At 41.2% G+C, this 17,104-nt stretch overlaps 1 protein-coding gene across 13 annotated transcripts in view; it reads left to right on the top strand.

The window, feature by feature from the left end:
• The window catches only part of kirrel3b (kirre like nephrin family adhesion molecule 3b), a 658,462-nt gene that overhangs the window by 631,024 nt on the left and 10,334 nt on the right, over positions 1-17,104 (top strand). For all 13 annotated transcript variants that reach the window (XM_034168011.1, XM_034168012.1, XM_034168013.1 and 10 more), the window contains exon 12: positions 7,363-7,470. In XM_034168011.1, coding sequence (XP_034023902.1) covers positions 7,363-7,470 — 108 coding nt within the window. The remainder of the gene's footprint in view (positions 1-7,362; positions 7,471-17,104) is intronic.

The following is a 17,104-nucleotide window of genomic DNA, read 5'->3' on the forward strand; positions in this document are numbered from 1 at the left end:
CCCCTTCATGAAAACAAAAGCCCTGAGCCAAACACTGCTATTAACCTAAATGAGTGTAAATTAAAAGTTATTAGAGAGTGCAATAACAAGCCTACTAAACAGTGAGAACACCTCAGCTGATGTGTTCAGTTGTTTTCAAGTGAATTATTTGGATGTGGGTATTTCGTTTTATTCTGTTGAGTTTTATTACCTCCACCAAGAAGGTTATGTTTTCAATGCTGGATTAGCGGGATTATGCAAAACCTAATGAACCTATTTTCTTGAAAGTTGGTGGAAGTGTGTGATATGAGCCAAGGAGCAAACCTTTCACTTTTGGAGAGGGCTCCCATTAAAGGGGCAGGCCCAGGACTATGATCAGTTTCTTTAGCATTGCAAAATTGGACTTTTTTCAGCATATTCATGAATTCTGCAAGATATAAAGCACACACACACACACACACACACACACACACACACACACAGAAAAAAAAATAAAACAAGCATATATGGAGTACAATAATGTGGATCCAGATAACAATCCAGATTATGTGGCTTATTTTATTTGATAAAACAAAATCTGTACAAATGTTGAAAAATGCAAATGAAAATCTTGCAATATTAAATAAATCACTAAAGACTCCTTCACACATAGTACAACTAAGTACAAATCATGGCGGAGCACCTCATATGAGCGAACCATGAAAACATCGAGCTGGTGGGCAGGTGTGCACAATGCTGCTGCGACAGTTTCATGCACGCGAGATAACAGTACGGGCAGCTGCACGATGTGGCAGCTGCTGTGAAAAAAACATAAATAAAAAAATACATGCTGCAACGGTTTCGTGCACATGGGAACACAGTGTGAGCAGCTGCCGCTTGTGTAACCACATTGCGCAGCTGCTGTGAAAATAAAAAAAAAAAAATACATGCCACCTATGGGATTTGAAACTGCACTTTCCAAAAGCTCTGATGGCCAGCCAGAAACTTTACCACTGAGATACCATCACTGTCCTGTAAAAGGTGTAGAAAAATGCCTGATATCAAGAAGGACATGGGCGTATTTAAAAAACAATAAACCCACTCACCATATAAAAACACTGCATTTTATTGAATCCCTCTTATCAAGCGGACAATACAAGTATGATCCGTCTGTTCCTCTGGAGATGACCCATGGTCACAGACGTACAGTCATGAAATGAATGAGAAGTAGGGCACTCTTAACATTTCCACATCTGCTGGTGGTGTGTCCAGCAGGCCCCGCGTGTGTGTCCTGCCCAACACGCGTCTCGTGGACAGCGCGCCGTAGGACAGACAACACGCCATGTGGAACAGAGCTCACGTGTGTGACGTGACATTCAAATCACCCGCTGCGTGTTATGATCTAACAGTCCATTTCACCTGGGGTAGCCTGTCAATGTGCACGGCGTGTGCATGCTCGCTGCAGCCCATTGCAACAGCGATATATGTTTTACATACAACCCCAATTCCAATGAAGTTGGGACATTGTGTAAAATGTAAATAAAAACAGAATACAATGATTTGCAAATCCTCTTCAACCTATATTCAATTAAATACACCACAAAGACAAGATATTTAATGTACAAACTGATAAACTTTATGTTTTTGTGCAAATATTTGCTCATTTTGAAATGGATACCTGCAACACATTTTAAAAAAGCTGGGACAGTGGTATGTTTACCACTGTGTTACATCACCTTTCCTTCTAACAACACTCAATAAGCATTTGGGAACAACAGTCTGGGGTCACCGTTGTAGTATTTTGTGCTTTATAATGCACTACACACTTTCAATGGGTGACAGGTCTGGACTGCAGGCAGGCCAGTCTACTACCCGCCCTCTTTTACTATGAAGCCACGCTGTTGTAACACGTGCAGAATGTGGCTTGGCATTGTCTTGTTGAAATAATGCTGCATTTACACATAACGACGACAAGTCACGAATGCCACGAAGTACACATTCTTGGCCGCTGATCACGAATGTGATGATTCGAGGCAGAGGCGTCAGGTGTCCTCAGGAAATGCTGCAACCTGTTACCACCCGTTACGATTAATAGCATGTGTTGCTGGAGAATTATCAGGAACCATTACGCACCATCAAGAATAATGTTCCGCGTTGTTGGCGCATAACAGCGCATCGTTAAGTTCTGTCATGTTGTGAACGAGGTGAATTGTCTCCACACATGCATAGTTGGGCTCTGTGCCATGGAGTGGTGCAGAGAGAAGGAGGAGGAGACGGACAGAGCCAGATGTGTGGCTTCATGCGGCTCTCGTCTCGCGCGTTTTCCCAAACATCAGGCACATGCAGCAGGTGGAACACCTGCAGGACCGCACTGAGGAGCACTGAAATGAGACTTTTAGCCAATTTGGTGTCAGCAATCAAACTGAATGCGGTGCAGGAGGGTTTAATTGTGCGCGCACTTCTTCCTCCACCACTGGAGGAGGTGCAGAGGTGTCTGGCTGCACGTGAGTCTCCTCTCGCTCCTCTGAGTGCTCAGACTCGTTCTCCTGCTCATCGGTTACAACAGCAGGTGGAACACCTGCAGGAGTGTCCTGAGAAGCTTCAGCAGGAACTGTGGAATGACACTTGCTGACTTTGCGTCACTGTTCCTCTTCGGCATACTGCATCAAACTGAACGCTGTGGAGCCGGGTTTAATTGTGTGTATGTGACAGAAAACTGATTTGTTGTGGCGTGCAGTGAAATCTGACGCTGCGTTACAGTGACACGTGACAGTTTGGGCTCCAAGAACCATCACAGGAACCACTACGAAAGTTGTCATGTTCTATTAAGGATCACTAATCATCAAGATGGATCAACATGCTCAGTTGCAACCTCCACGACGTGAGACGAAATGAGGGTGGTGTGTGACATTCATGGAAGATTTTTTGACAGGCAAAAACATGATCCACGAATATCAAGAATATCACGCACCAACACGCACTATTAAGAAACCTATTCAGATGTGTTAAGTCACGTTAAGAATGTCAGGAATGTGTCACGAATGACAGAAAAATGACATTCGTAATGCGTCTTGCTTATGTGTAAACGCACCTTAAGCAGGGACGTCCCTGAAAAAGACGTTGCTTGGATGGCAGCATGTGTTGCTCCAAAACCTGGATGTATCTTTCAGCACTGATGGTGCCTTCACAGATGTGTAAGTTGCCCATGCCATGGGCACTAACAAACCCCCATACATCACAGATGCTGGCTTTTGAATTTTGCACTGGTAACAATCTGGATCGTCTTTTTCCTCTTTTGTCCTAAAGACATGATGTCCATGATTTCCAAAAACAATCTGAAATGTGGACTCATCAGACCACAGCACACATTTCCACTTTGTGTCTATCCATTTCAAATAAACTCGGGCCCAGAGAAGGAGGCGGGGTTTCTTGATGATGTTGATGGATGGCTTTCGCTTTGCATGGTAGAGTTTTGACTTGCACTTGTAGATGTATGATGATGATGAGCCACACAGATGCTGAGAATGACAGCCTCAACACTGCATTTAATCTATTATTAGACTCAGTTGGCTTTGCTCAAAATGTAAATGAGTCCACCCACCACTTTAATCATATCTTAGATCTTGTTCTGACTTATGGTATGGAAATTGAAGACTTAACAGTATTCCCTGAAAACTCCCTTCTGTCTGATCATTTCTTAATAACATTTACATTTACTCTGATGGACTACCCAGTAGTGGGGAATAAGTTTCATTACACTAGAAGTCTTTCAGAAAGCGCTGTAACTAGGTTTAAGGATATGATTCCTCCTTTATGTTCTCTAATGCCATATACCAACACAGTGCAGAGTAGCTACCTAAACTCTGAGTGAGATAGAGTATCTCGTCAATAGTTTTACATCCTCATTGAAGAAAACTTTGGATGCTGTAGCTCCTCTGAAAAAGAGAGCCTTAAATCAGAAGTGCCTGACTCCGTGGTATAACTCACAAACTCGCAGCTTAAAGCAGATAACCCGTCAGTTGGAGAGGAAATGGCTATCTTAGCTAATTATAGGCCAATCTCCAACCTTCCTTTTCTCTCAAAAATTCTTGAAAGTGTAGCTGTAAAACAGTTAACTGATCATCTGCAGAGGAATGGTCTATTTGAAAAATTTCAGTCAGGTTTTAGAATCCATCATAGTACAGATACAGCATTAGTGAAGGTTACAAATGATCTTCTTATGGCCTCAGACAGTGGACTCATCTCTGTGCTTGTTCTGTTAGACCTCAGTGCTGCTTTTGATACTGTTGACCATAAAATTTTATTACAGAGATTAGAGCATGCCATAGGTATTAAAGGCACTGCGCTGCAGTGGTTTGAATCATATTTATCTAATAGATTACAATTTGTTCATGTAAATGGGGACTCTTCTTCACAGACTAAGGTTAATTATGGAGTTCCACAAGGTTCTGTGCTAGGACCAGTTTTATTCACTTTATACATGTTTCCCTTAGGCAGTATTATTAGACAGCATTGCTTAAATTTTCATTGTTACGCAGATGATACCCAGCTTTATCTATCCATGAAGCCAGAGGACACACACCAATTAGCTAAACTGCAGGATTGTCTTACAGACATAAAGACATGGATGACCTCTAATTTCCTGCGTTTAAACTCAGATAAAAATGAAGTTATTGTACTTGGCCCACAAATCTTAGAAACATGGTGTCTAACCAGATCCTTACTCTGGATGGCATTACCCTGATCTCTAGTAATACTGTGAGAAATCTTGGAGTCATTTTTGATCAGGATATGTCATTCAATGCGCATATTAAACAAATATGTAGGACTGCTTTTTTGCATTTGCGCAATATCTCTAAAATTAGAAAGGTCTTGTCTCAGAGTGATGCTGAAAAACTAATTCATGCATTTATTTCCTCTAGGCTGGACTATTGTAATTCATTATTATCAGGTTGTCCTAAAAGGTCCCCGAAAAGCCTTCAGTTAATTCAAAATGCTGCAGCTAGAGTACTGACAGGGACTAGAAGGAGAGAGCATATCTCACCCATATTGGCCTCTCTTCATTGGCTTCCTGTTAATTCTAGAATAGAATTTAAAATTCTTCTTCTTACTTATAAGGTTTTGAATAATCAGGTCCCATCTTATCTTAGGGACCTCATAGTACCATATCACCCCAATAGAGCGCTTCGCTCTCAGACTGCAGGCTTACTTGTAGTCCCTAGGGTTTGTAAGAGTAGAATGGGAGGCAGAGTCTTCAGCTTTCAGGCTCCTCTCCTCTGGAACCAGCTCCCAATTCAGATCAGGGAGACAGACACCCTCTCTACTTTAAGATTAGGCTTAAAACTTTCCTTTTTGCTAAAGCTTATAGTTAGGGCTGGATCAGGTGACCCTGAACCATCCCTTAGTTATGCTGCTATAGACTTAGACTGCTGGGGGGTTCCCATGATGCACTGAGTGTTTCTTTCTCTTTTTGCTCTGTATGCACCACTCTGCATTTAATCATTAGTGATTGATCTCTTCTCTCCTCCACAGCATGTCTTTTTCCTGGTTCTCTCCCTCAGCCCCAACCAGTCCCAGCAGAAGACTGCCCCTCCCTGAGCCTGGTTCTGCTGGAGGTTTCTTCCTGTTAAAAGGGAGTTTTTCCTTCCCACTGTCGCCAAGTGCTTGCTCACAGGGGGTCGTTCTGACCTTTGATGTTTTTCTGTAATTATTTTATGGCCTTGCCTTACAATATAAAGCGCCTTGGGGCAGCTGTTTGTTGTGATTGGCGCTATATAAATAAAACTGATTTGATTTGATGTAGCGACGAACTGTGTGAACTGACAATGGTTTTCTGATGTGTTCCTGAGCCCACGCGGTAAGATCCTTTACACAGTGTTGGTTTTTAATGCAGTGCTGCCTGAAGGATCAAAGGTCACGGGCATTCAATGATGCTTTTTGGCCTTGCTGCTTACGTGTAGAAAGTTCTCCAGATTCTCTGAATCTTCTGAATATATATATTATGAACTGTAGATGATGAATCCCTAAATTCCTTGCATCTGAACATTGAGAAACATTGTTCTTAAACTCTTGGACTATTTTTTTTCACTCAGTTGTTCACACAGTGGTGATCCTCACCCCATCTTTGCTAGTGAATGGCTGAGCCTTTTGGGGATGACACTCACCTGTTTCCAGTTAACCTGTTCACGTGTGGAATGTTGTAAACAGGTGTTCTTTGAGCATTCATCAACTTTCCCAGTCTTTTGTTGCCCCTGCCCCAGCTTTATAGAAATGTGTTACAGGCATCCATTTCAAAATGAGCAGATATTTGCACAAAAAAGGCTATCAGTTTACACATTAAATATTGTGTCTTTGTGGTGTATTCAACTGAATATAGGTTGAAGAGGATTTGCAAATCGTATTCTGTTTTTATTTACATTTCACACAACATCCCAACTTCATTGGAATTGGGGTTGTACGTCCACGGGAGGACAGCAAGTAGACACATGCGCGTCACATTGGACAGTTGTTAGTTCATGCTTGTCCAAACAGGGTACGTGTTCCCCAGCCGTGGTGTTCAGAACCACAGATCTCCACAGCCACTTCTGTCAGTGCAGACACCTCCTGTCAGTTTAGCGCACACATCAACGTGTCACTGTGCCTGTTTGCAAAGCCACACTCGTGGTGGCACTTAGACAAATTTCACATCCAGCTCGACAGTGACTGTCTGCTGACTGTTGTTGTGCTAATAGTGTGAATGGCCACACATTTTTTAAGTGCCAGATGAGCGGTGTTAGATGTTCGTGTGTGTCAGCTGTAATCTGGCCGACACCTGCCCTGAGAGGGTTCGATGGGCTCTCACAGCACACACTCTGTCTTCAGCTGCTGGTGTGCGCAAATTGTTGTAGCAACAGGTGTAGGAGGCATAGAAGGCAGCTACGATTTTGCATGTATTGCATATGATTCCTGCTTCACGCGCACTTCATGCGCAATTTGACCACATTCTTACTATGTGTGAAGGGGCCCTAATATTTCTAAATGATATAAAAAATTAATTCTGAAGTGGATCCTAATAAAAGGGTAGATCTAGGATTTTTTTTTTCAACTTTAAAAACTTTTTTTTTCCAAAAAAAAAAAAACATCAAGTATTGGCAGAGGTTTACACCCTCTGTGTCCCATTGTAGTTTCTTATGGGGTAATTCTTGGGGCTTTATGGAAAATTGATACAATAATGCATTTCTTAGTTCCTCTGTGCTGCAGATGGACCCCAAATTTGATGCATGTTTGTGCCTACTACAAAATGTTGGTCTTTCCTGCATGCTTGTGCAATGTGTTGTACTTTCCTGTTAAATTGAAATTTATTGCACAATTGAGGTGTGTCATAAGCTGCTGTATCAGGTCATGTCTGTTTGTTGTTTTTTTTAGAATCTCTCCCCATGGCGGTAATCATCGGTATAGCCGTTGGAGCATTTGTGGCCCTCATCGTCCTCATGGGTACCATTGGTGCATTCTGTTGTACCCGCACCCAGAGAAGTATGTCAGATTTTGTCTGCTCTAGCCACTGAAATGTGCATAACCAACAAACTGCACACTCTTCAAGCAAACAAAATGTGTCAAACAAAATGCAGATCTGGTTTGTTTGTGAGTAATTCAGAACTTTAGCTTCTTTCATTTAAGTTTGTAAATTCTGACTTTGCTTCAGAACACAAGATAATAAACATGATTTTGAAACATATGCAGTTGACAAAAGATGACACACACTGAACTGAGTAACCCAAGAGAAATGGCTTTATTAGAATGGAGCCAACATTATGATGAGTACACCTCTTTAAACCTTACACACAACTACTCCATGCTCAAACTCACATGCTGTTTTTACTGACAGAGGCATATCTTTTGTAAGTTATTTATTTATTTTATTTAAATGTGATAATACAGTGACATAAATTTGATGCATATTGGCTTTGATCAAATTGGGGAGAGGTTGGTTAAGCAGTTAGTGTGCTTGTTTGCTGAGCAGAAGGTTCCCAGTTCAAGTCCCCTGATGCCCATTCTCCATGTACTGTGAAGTTGCTCCAGGAGGGCATCTGATGATAAACTGAATTTAGTTTAATTATTCATTTTCAGTCTTCAGATTTATGCCAACTAAGGGTCATGGGGGGGCTGAAGCATTCATAGGGCGTGAGGCAGGGTACACCCTGGACAGGATGAGACAAACATTTTCACACACCTACGGCTACACTAAAAAAAAAAAGACTAACTGGATGAGCTCAATTTAATTTTGAGCAGGATTTCCATCTCATAAATATACACTCAACAAAAATATAAACGCAACACTTTTGGTTTTGCTCCCATTTTGTATGAGATGAACTCAAAGATCTAAAACTTTTTCCACATACACAATATCACCATTTCCCTCAAATATTGTTCACAAACCAGTCTAAATCTGTGATAGTGAGCACTTCTCCTTTGCTGAGATAATCCATCCCACCTCACAGGTGTGCCATACCAAGATGCTGATTAGACACCATGATTAGTGCACAGGTGTGCCTTAGACTGCCCACAATAAAAGGCCACTCTGAAAGGTGCAGTTTTATCACACAGCACAATGCCACAGATGTCGCAAGATTTGAGGGAGCGTGCAATTGGCATGCTGACAGCAGGAATGACAACCAGAGCTGTTGCTCGTGTATTGAACGTTCATGTCTCTACCATAAGCCGTCTCAAGAAGCCTTTCAGAGAATTTGGCAGTACATCCAACCAGCCTCATAACCGCAGACCACGTGTAACCACACCAGCCCAGGACCTCCACATCCAGCATGTTCACCTCCAAGATCGTCTGAGACCAGCCACTCAGACAGCTGCTGAAACAATCGGTTTGCATAAACCAAAGAATTCTGCACAAACTGTCAGAAAACCGCTCAGGGAAGCTCGTCTGCATGCTCGTCGTCCTCATCGGGGTCTCGACCTGACTCCAGTTCGTTGTTGTAACCGACTTGAGTGGGCAAATGCTCACCTTCGTTGGCGTTTGGCACGTTGGAGAGGTGTTCTCTTCAACTCTATGCGAAGGAGATGTGTTGCACTGCATGAGGCAAATGGTGGTCACACCAGATACTGACTGGTATCCCCCCCCAATAAAACAAAACTGCACATTTCAGAGTGGCACACCTGTGAGGTGGGATGGATTATCTCAGCAAAGGAGAAGTGCTCACTATCACAGATTTAGACTGGTTTTTGAACAATATTTGAGGGAAATGGTGATATTGTGTATGTGGAAAAAGTTTTAGATCTTTGAGTTCATCTCAAACAAAATGGGAGCAAAACCAAAAGTGTTGCGTTTATATTTTTGTTGAGTATATGTAGCCCCAACTCAAATAACATCTCAATTGCTCTTTCTTAGGTGGTCTGCTCTTGGGCAGGTCCAGCTCTTGGGCAGGTCCAGCATGCACAACTGCACACCATCTCTCTCGATCCATCGCCATCTCCTTTATGATGTGATAGCCACGCCCTTCTTGTATGTTGTCCAGCATTGCCAACCTCTTCCTTCCTCTCCCTCTCTTTCCATCTCCAGCACTGTTCTTAACATTCCTTCTGATCTCATGATGTGCCCAATCCATCGCGCTTTCCTCTTCCAGATTGTAACTTTTAGGCTTCTCTTTTCTCCAACTCTCCTCAGTAGTTGTTCATTTCTCACATGCTCTCTCCAGCTGATCTTTTCCATCCTCCTCCAAAACCACATCTCGCAGCTCTCTAGTCTCTTCATGTCCTCTTTCTTCAATGTCCAGGTTTCTGAGCCATAAAGGAGTACACTCCAAACTAAAGTCTTGATTAGTCTCTTCTTCAGGTTTTGGTTGGTCTTTCCAGTGAGTAGCGCTTGATGTTTGTTGAACGCGTCTTTTGCCATAGCAATTCTTTTCCTCACTTCTTTTTCGCTACGTCCATCATCTGTGAGCAGGCTTCCAAGATATTTGAATTGTTGGACTTGTTCTAGTACCTGGCCATCGATGTTGATCTGCAACTGCTCATATTCACCTTTCCCAATCTTCATTACCTTTGTCTTGGTCTTGTTTATTCTCATTCTGTATTGCTCTACCACCTCATTTAGCTTTGTCATGATTGTCTGAAGTCCTTTTGCTGTGTTCGCTATCATTGCCTGATCGTCTGCAAATCTCACAGCTTGGATCAAGTGTCCTCCCATCTTCACTCCTTCTTCCAATCCTTCCATAGCCTCCTTCATCATTGTCTCTGCAAAGATGTTAAAAAGCAGCGGAGACAGTAGGCAGCCCTGTCGCAGTCCTCTTCCGATGATACATGGTCCAGCCATCCCCTGGTCAGTTCGCACTGTTGCCGTCTGTCCCATGTAAAGGGCTTTGATCAATCTCCTCTCCCTCCAATCTGCTCCCAGGTCTTTCAAAACGGCCATCAGTTTCGTCCAGTCCACCCGATCGAATGCCTTCTCGTAGTCGACAAAACAAACATAAACATCTTGGTTGTGTTCGATGTTACGTTCTGAAAATATTCTGATAATTATTACATCTCAATACTTAAGGCAAATACTACCATGAACACTACTAATACAATAATATGCTTTTGGAAGGCGGTATGCATTTTCACAGGCCCGACGTTCATGGCCAGTCACCCAAAATGACAGATATTCGCCCGAGTTAGACGAGGCCATTTCATGGATCGTACGACAATGAAATTGTCGTACGATCCATGAGAAAATCATCCAGAATATCCACATTGGGACCAACACACACATTTCTTGCCTGTTATGTTTTCCTCTGCGAACAGGTCTTGGGCTGCACGCGCGCTATGACGTCATTTATTTATGCACAGTGGGCGGGTATAGCCAGATAGCATCAACGTAAATCTACAATACCGGCCTAGCAATGCCTCGGTAAAGTGATAATAATGGCCAGTAGATGACAGTAGAGACAGTAGAGCAAACAGGAAAATATTGGATAAGCAACATGAGCTTCTTCTGACATTTAAAACAAACACAATAACAAGTAACAATGTCTAGAATCCCAGATAATATATTCATGAGAGTTTTAGGCACAGTATACAAAGAGTTTAATGCTGTTGTCCGTGTGGAGCCTGATCAGAGCATCTAAAATGCATTTCTGCTGCTGTGACTGTACCGGGATTACCCATAATGCACCACCTACACACAGCATGTCCACACTAAAACCTTCAAAATTAGTGCAGTACTTTAAAACTAAAACATATAGCTGATATTTTCACTTTATAATCAAATTGAGAATTCAGAAGTGACGTTAATTTAAATAACATGTCCAAAATTAGCTATGTTAAAATTTTAAACATAAGTTAAAATTGTATGCCTCTGGATGACTTGGGTGATATTGCCGGTGAGTCGGTATGGTGTCAAGAGCAATTATCTTGTGACTAGTTCTTCGCTGACTGCAGAGGATAGAGTAGTTTCTCCTGAAACCAGCTCTTCTCTGTTTACAGAGAATAGAGTTTTTTTGATTACAAAACCTTTAATAGGTAAGCGCTGAAATCTTTGATATCAGACTTAAAAGGTTTTTAGCTGTTAATGTTCGATTCACTTCACCTGCAAAAGCATATTAGTGATCTAAAAATTATTGGACCGAAACCTATCGGAAGCTAATTGGTCCGATGATGCTTTTCAAAGTTATCTGAAAGCTAATCCAATAATGAAAACATTAACTTTGATAATTAGCGGTTAGCGGATTAGCGGATCTGCGCCCACCACTGGTCCCACAGAATAATAAGCCATGAATCATGAGCCATGCATGGGTGTGTAGTGATTATTCGAAGAATGACGCACATTTTCATCTATCACGTATCCACTACTTACACCCCTCTATATGTGCCTCTCTGTACCCAGCATGTGCCACGTAGCAACCTCTAGTGAGCCACATCCGAACGGCCATTAGAGCCTTGAATGTCTCATATCAGCCACACTAAGCCACATATGAGCCACGCAGTGCCATTTAGCACAACATCGGTGCACGAACGCACGTTTGGTCCTACCCTCCACCCCTCCCACACTTATTTCCTCATGGAGCAGAAAAGAGAGGAAAAAAGCATCCAGATGAAATGGTCTTCTGTGATTCCAGAAGCGATTAGAGGTGTTTTCAGCATCCAAGGTTTGGCAGAAAATAATTATTATCCGCTACAAAATAATTATTTCATATACAGCATCCAGAGCACACAGCAGGCAGAATTGTGTTTGCAAGAGGGCAGCCACTCCAAAAATAGCCTCTCAGGTCCTGCGTAGCTGCCAGGCGCTGGGATAATGGGCTTTTAGCAGCCTTGTAAGCACCACACGCATGCCTCTAAAATCCTCCTTAGTTGTTGTAGTGGCTCATACACAAACTGCCCCATGCTGTTGTTGCTAAATTTTGAACATCTTAAAATTAGCACCACACTCAGAGATGAGCCTTGCTAACTGAAGATGCTGCCTCTAAGAGTCACTCAAAGCCAGTATTCTCCCATGATAGTTGAATAAACCCTTCATTATTCTGTGGGACCCAGGGTTAAAGGTCCAGTCCATAGCCACCTCATAAGCAAGCATACTGGCAACTGTGGTAAGGAGGGAAAAAAAACCTCACAATTTTTGATTGTGGAAGAAATACAAAGCAGATCAAAATCAGAGGGGAGAGCATCTGTTTTGGTCATAATAACAAAATACAGCAAATGTACAATGTAGGATTGTTAGACCATGCAGGGATGTTGCAGAAAAGCAACCATATACAGTCTAGTGTACAAAATAATGGATGGTTGAAAAAACAGATAGGAGATGAAGCTGAAGGTCTGAGTAGATAAAACAGCAATGATAAAGTCACGTATTGTGCTAATACCAGATCAGTCATTGAAATAGGACTTTAACCATACCTTAACCAAACCCTGATATGTCTCCACCCCCAACAAAATGTCCCTACAGCCTCCAAAGCAAATTGAGTTCAAAAGTTCCAACACAGATGACACTCAATTTGATGCAACAACAGTCTCTGTCCAACATGTTGTGGAATCAGTTCATCCCACAGATATTTGCATTCCTTAATTCTTATAGTTGATGATGCTTATTAGCACATACAGAGGTTTATGCCACGACTTGGTTTAATCATAATGAATTTGAACATAAACACTGTAAAACTACAGCATGAAATAAAGTTTTGCAGGAAAAATCGACTACAATAGATGTGTGTATTTTGGACTATTATTACAACTATAGACAGCTGCATCTGAAAGCAACATTTCCATACGCACCTCAATTTCCCTGAGGGAGTCTTCCCAAGAGATTAATAAAATTTTATCTAATCTAATCTAATCTAACGTGCTTTTTTAAATCTTGAAAGTAGACTAATTTGTTGCACAATTCTGGAACTTCTGACATATATATTATCTTTACTCAATATTAATTTGTGTACAGCTACAGTTCAACAAATCTGAACTTTTGATCCAGGTATTGTTGTAGTCCTTTGTACAAGATTGTCACAATTGAATCTGAAATCACTGTTTGAGATGGACAATTTTTTTGTGGTGCGGAGAGAATCCGCGTGTGGTAAGGACTCATTTCATGCAAGTACATTTTGACTGCATTTGCTTTTCCATCTGTTTACATCATGCACATTGTCCAGTCATCCATCTATCAATGGCGGTTCTAGGACACATCAACTGAGGGTGCCAGGATTTGCTGTTTATTCTCTGCCAATGATGTTAGATGCTGTCTTCCAAATGAATGCCACTTTATTCACCACACTATAGGCAACAAGAGTAAAAGGCAGTGCTTCACTTCATTCAACATTTTATTTGTTAAGTAGATATTGCCCATCATGCTGTGTTTTCAACCCACTTCTTGATATTTACACATTTGAAAGGAATCCTGACATGTGGACAGTACACAACAAAATGGAGAAGCACTCCTTAAGCATTAGTAGGGGACTGAGGTCCCACTTGGTTATTGCTTACACTGTAAAAAACATGCACATAATGGGTCCTGTTTTTACAGTCTACAGTGTGTGCTCTAAAACAAATAACACATTTGGGACATATCCAACTCCAATTATCTGTATATGCAGCATGTAATTTAAGTGCAAAGTAAAGTGCAGAGTACAAAGGGATTGCATTTCATCTCTTAATTAATCATGGGTGTGTTTTGTGCATCACAGGAATTACAATAATCAGTATACAAATAATGCATGTTAATGAGTAAAATAGAATATACAGTGGTCCCTCGTTTATCGCGGGAGTTACGTTCTAAAAATAGCCCGCGATAGGTGAATTCCGCGAAGTAGTCAGCGTTATTTTTTTTACAATAATTATAGATGTTTTAAGGCTGTAAAACTCCTCACTACACACATTTTCTCACTTTTCTCTCCTGTGTAAACACTCTCAAAGTTCAAACCTTAGTAGAAAAATAGTAAGTCCAGTATTATAGAATGAAACCAAAGATCAAAACCTGTTTTCAGGCCCAAACATTTGTTTGAGAAATAAAATAGAACGTTTTCCTATAAATAATTATGATTGCTTTTAGAACTAACAAATTTAATTTTAATCAATCAATCAATTTTTTTTTAATATAGCGCCAAATCACAACAAACAGTTGCCCCAAGGCGCTTTATATTGTAAGGCAAGGCCATACAATAATTATGTAAAACCCCAACGGTCAAAACGACCCCCTGTGAGCAAGCACTTGGCTACAGTGGGAAGGAAAAACTCCCTTTTAACAGGAAGAAACCTCCAGCAGAACCAGGCTCAGGGAGGGGCAGTCTTCTGCTGGGACTGGTTGGGGCTGAGGGAGAGAACCAGGAAAAAGACATGCTGTGGAGGGGAGCAGAGATCGATCACTAATGATTAAATGCAGAGTGGTGCATACAGAGCAAAAAGAGAAAGAAACAGTGCATCATGGGAACCCCCCAGCAGTCTACGTCTATAGCAGCATAACTAAGGGATGGTTCAGGGTCACCTGATCCAGCCCTAACTATAAGCTTTAGCAAAAAGGAAAGTTTTAAGCCTAATCTTAAAAGTAGAGAGGGTGTCTGTCTCCCTGATCTGAATTGGGAGCTGGTTCCACAGGAGAGGAGCCTGAAAGCTGAAGGCTCTGCCTCCCATTCTACTCTTACAAACCCTAGGAACTACAAGTAAGCCTGCAGTCTGAGAGCGAAGCGCTCTATTGGGGTGATATGGTACTACGAGGTCCCTAAGATAAGATGGGACCTGATTATTCAAAACCTTATAAGTAAGAAGAAGAATTTTAAATTCTATTCTAGAATTAACAGGAAGCCAATGAAGAGAGGCCAATATGGGTGAGATATGCTCTCTCCATCTAGTCCCCGTCAGTACTCTAGCTGCAGCATTTTGAATTAACTGAAGGCTTTTTAGGGAACTTTTAGGACAACCTGATAATAATGAATTACAATAGTCCAGCCTAGAGGAAATAAATGCATGAATTAGTTTTTCAGCATCACTCTGAGACAAGACCTTTCTGATTTTAGAGATATTGCGTAAATGCAAAAAAGCAGTCCTACATATTTGTTTAATATGCGCTTTGAATGACATATCCTGATCAAAAATGACTCCAAGATTTCTCACAGCATTACTAGAGGTCAGGGTAATGCCATCCAGAGTAAGGATCTGGTTAGACACCATGTTTCTAAGATTTGTGGGGCCAAGTACAATAACTTCAGTTTTATCTGAGTTTAAAAGCAGGAAATTAGAGGTCATCCATGTCTTTATGTCTGTAAGACAATCCTGCAGTTTAGCTAATTGGTGTGTGTCCTCTGGCTTCATGGATAGATAAAGCTGGGTATCATCTGCGTAACAATGAAAATTTAAGCAATACCGTCTAATAATACTGCCTAAGGGAAGCATATATAAAGTGAATAAAATTGGTCCTAGCACAGAACCTTGTGGAACTCCATAATTAACTTTAGTCTGTGAAGAAGATTCCCCATTTACATGAACAAATTGTAATCTATTAGACAAATATGATTCAAACCACCGCAGCGCAGTGCCTTTAATACCTATGGCATGCTCTAATCTCTGTAATAAAATTTTATGGTCAACAGTATCAAAAGCAGCACTGAGGTCTAACAGAACAAGCACAGAGATGAGTCCACTGTCCGAGGCCATAAGAAGATCATTTGTAACCTTCACTAATGCTGTTTCTGTACTATGATGAATTCTAAAACCTGACTGAAACTCTTCAAATAGACCATTCCTCTGCAGATGATCAGTTAGCTGTTTTACAACTACCCTTTCAAGAATTTTTGAGAGAAAAGGAAGGTTGGAGATTGGCCTATAATTAGCTAAGATAGCTGGGTCAAGTGATGGCTTTTTAAGTAATGGTTTAATTACTGCCACCTTAAAAGCCTGTGGTACATAGCCAACTAACAAAGATAGATTGATCATATTTAAGATCGAAGCATTAAATAATGGTAGGGCTTCCTTGAGCAGCCTGGTAGGAATTGGGTCTAATAAACATGTTGATGGTTTGGATGAAGTAACTAATGAAAATAACTCAGAACAATCGGAGAGAAAGAGTCTAACCAAATACCGGCATCACTGAAAGCAGCCAAAGATAACGATACGTCTTTGGGATGGTTATGAGTAATTTTTTCTCTAATAGTTAAAATTTTGTTAGCAAAGAAAGTCATGAAGTCATTACTAGTTAAAGTTAATGGAATACTCAGCTCAATAGAGCTCTGACTCTTTGTCAGCCTGGCTACAGTGCTGAAAAGAAACCTGGGGTTGTTCTTATTTTCTTCATTAGTGATGAGTAGAAAGATGTCCTAGCTTTACGGAGGGCTTTTTTATAGAGCAACAGACTCTTTTTCCAGGCTAAGTGAAGATCTTCTAAATTAGTGAGACGCCATTTCCTCTCCAACTTACGGGTTATCTGCTTTAAGCTACGAGTTTGTGAGTTATACCACGGAGTCAGACACTTCTGATTTATAGCTCTCTTTTTCAGAGGAGCTACAGCATCCAAAGTTGTCTTCAATGAGGATGTAAAACTATTGACGAGATACTCTATCTCCCTTACAGAGTTTAGGTAGCTACTCTGCACTGTGTTGTTATATGGCATTAGAGAACATAAAGAAGGAATCATATCCTTAAACCTAGTTACAGCGCTTTCTGAAAGACTTCTAGTGTAATGAAACTTATTCCCTACTGC

Source organism: Thalassophryne amazonica, chromosome 4, assembly GCF_902500255.1.
Source record: "Thalassophryne amazonica chromosome 4, fThaAma1.1, whole genome shotgun sequence".
Classification (NCBI taxonomy): domain Eukaryota; kingdom Metazoa; phylum Chordata; class Actinopteri; order Batrachoidiformes; family Batrachoididae; genus Thalassophryne; species Thalassophryne amazonica.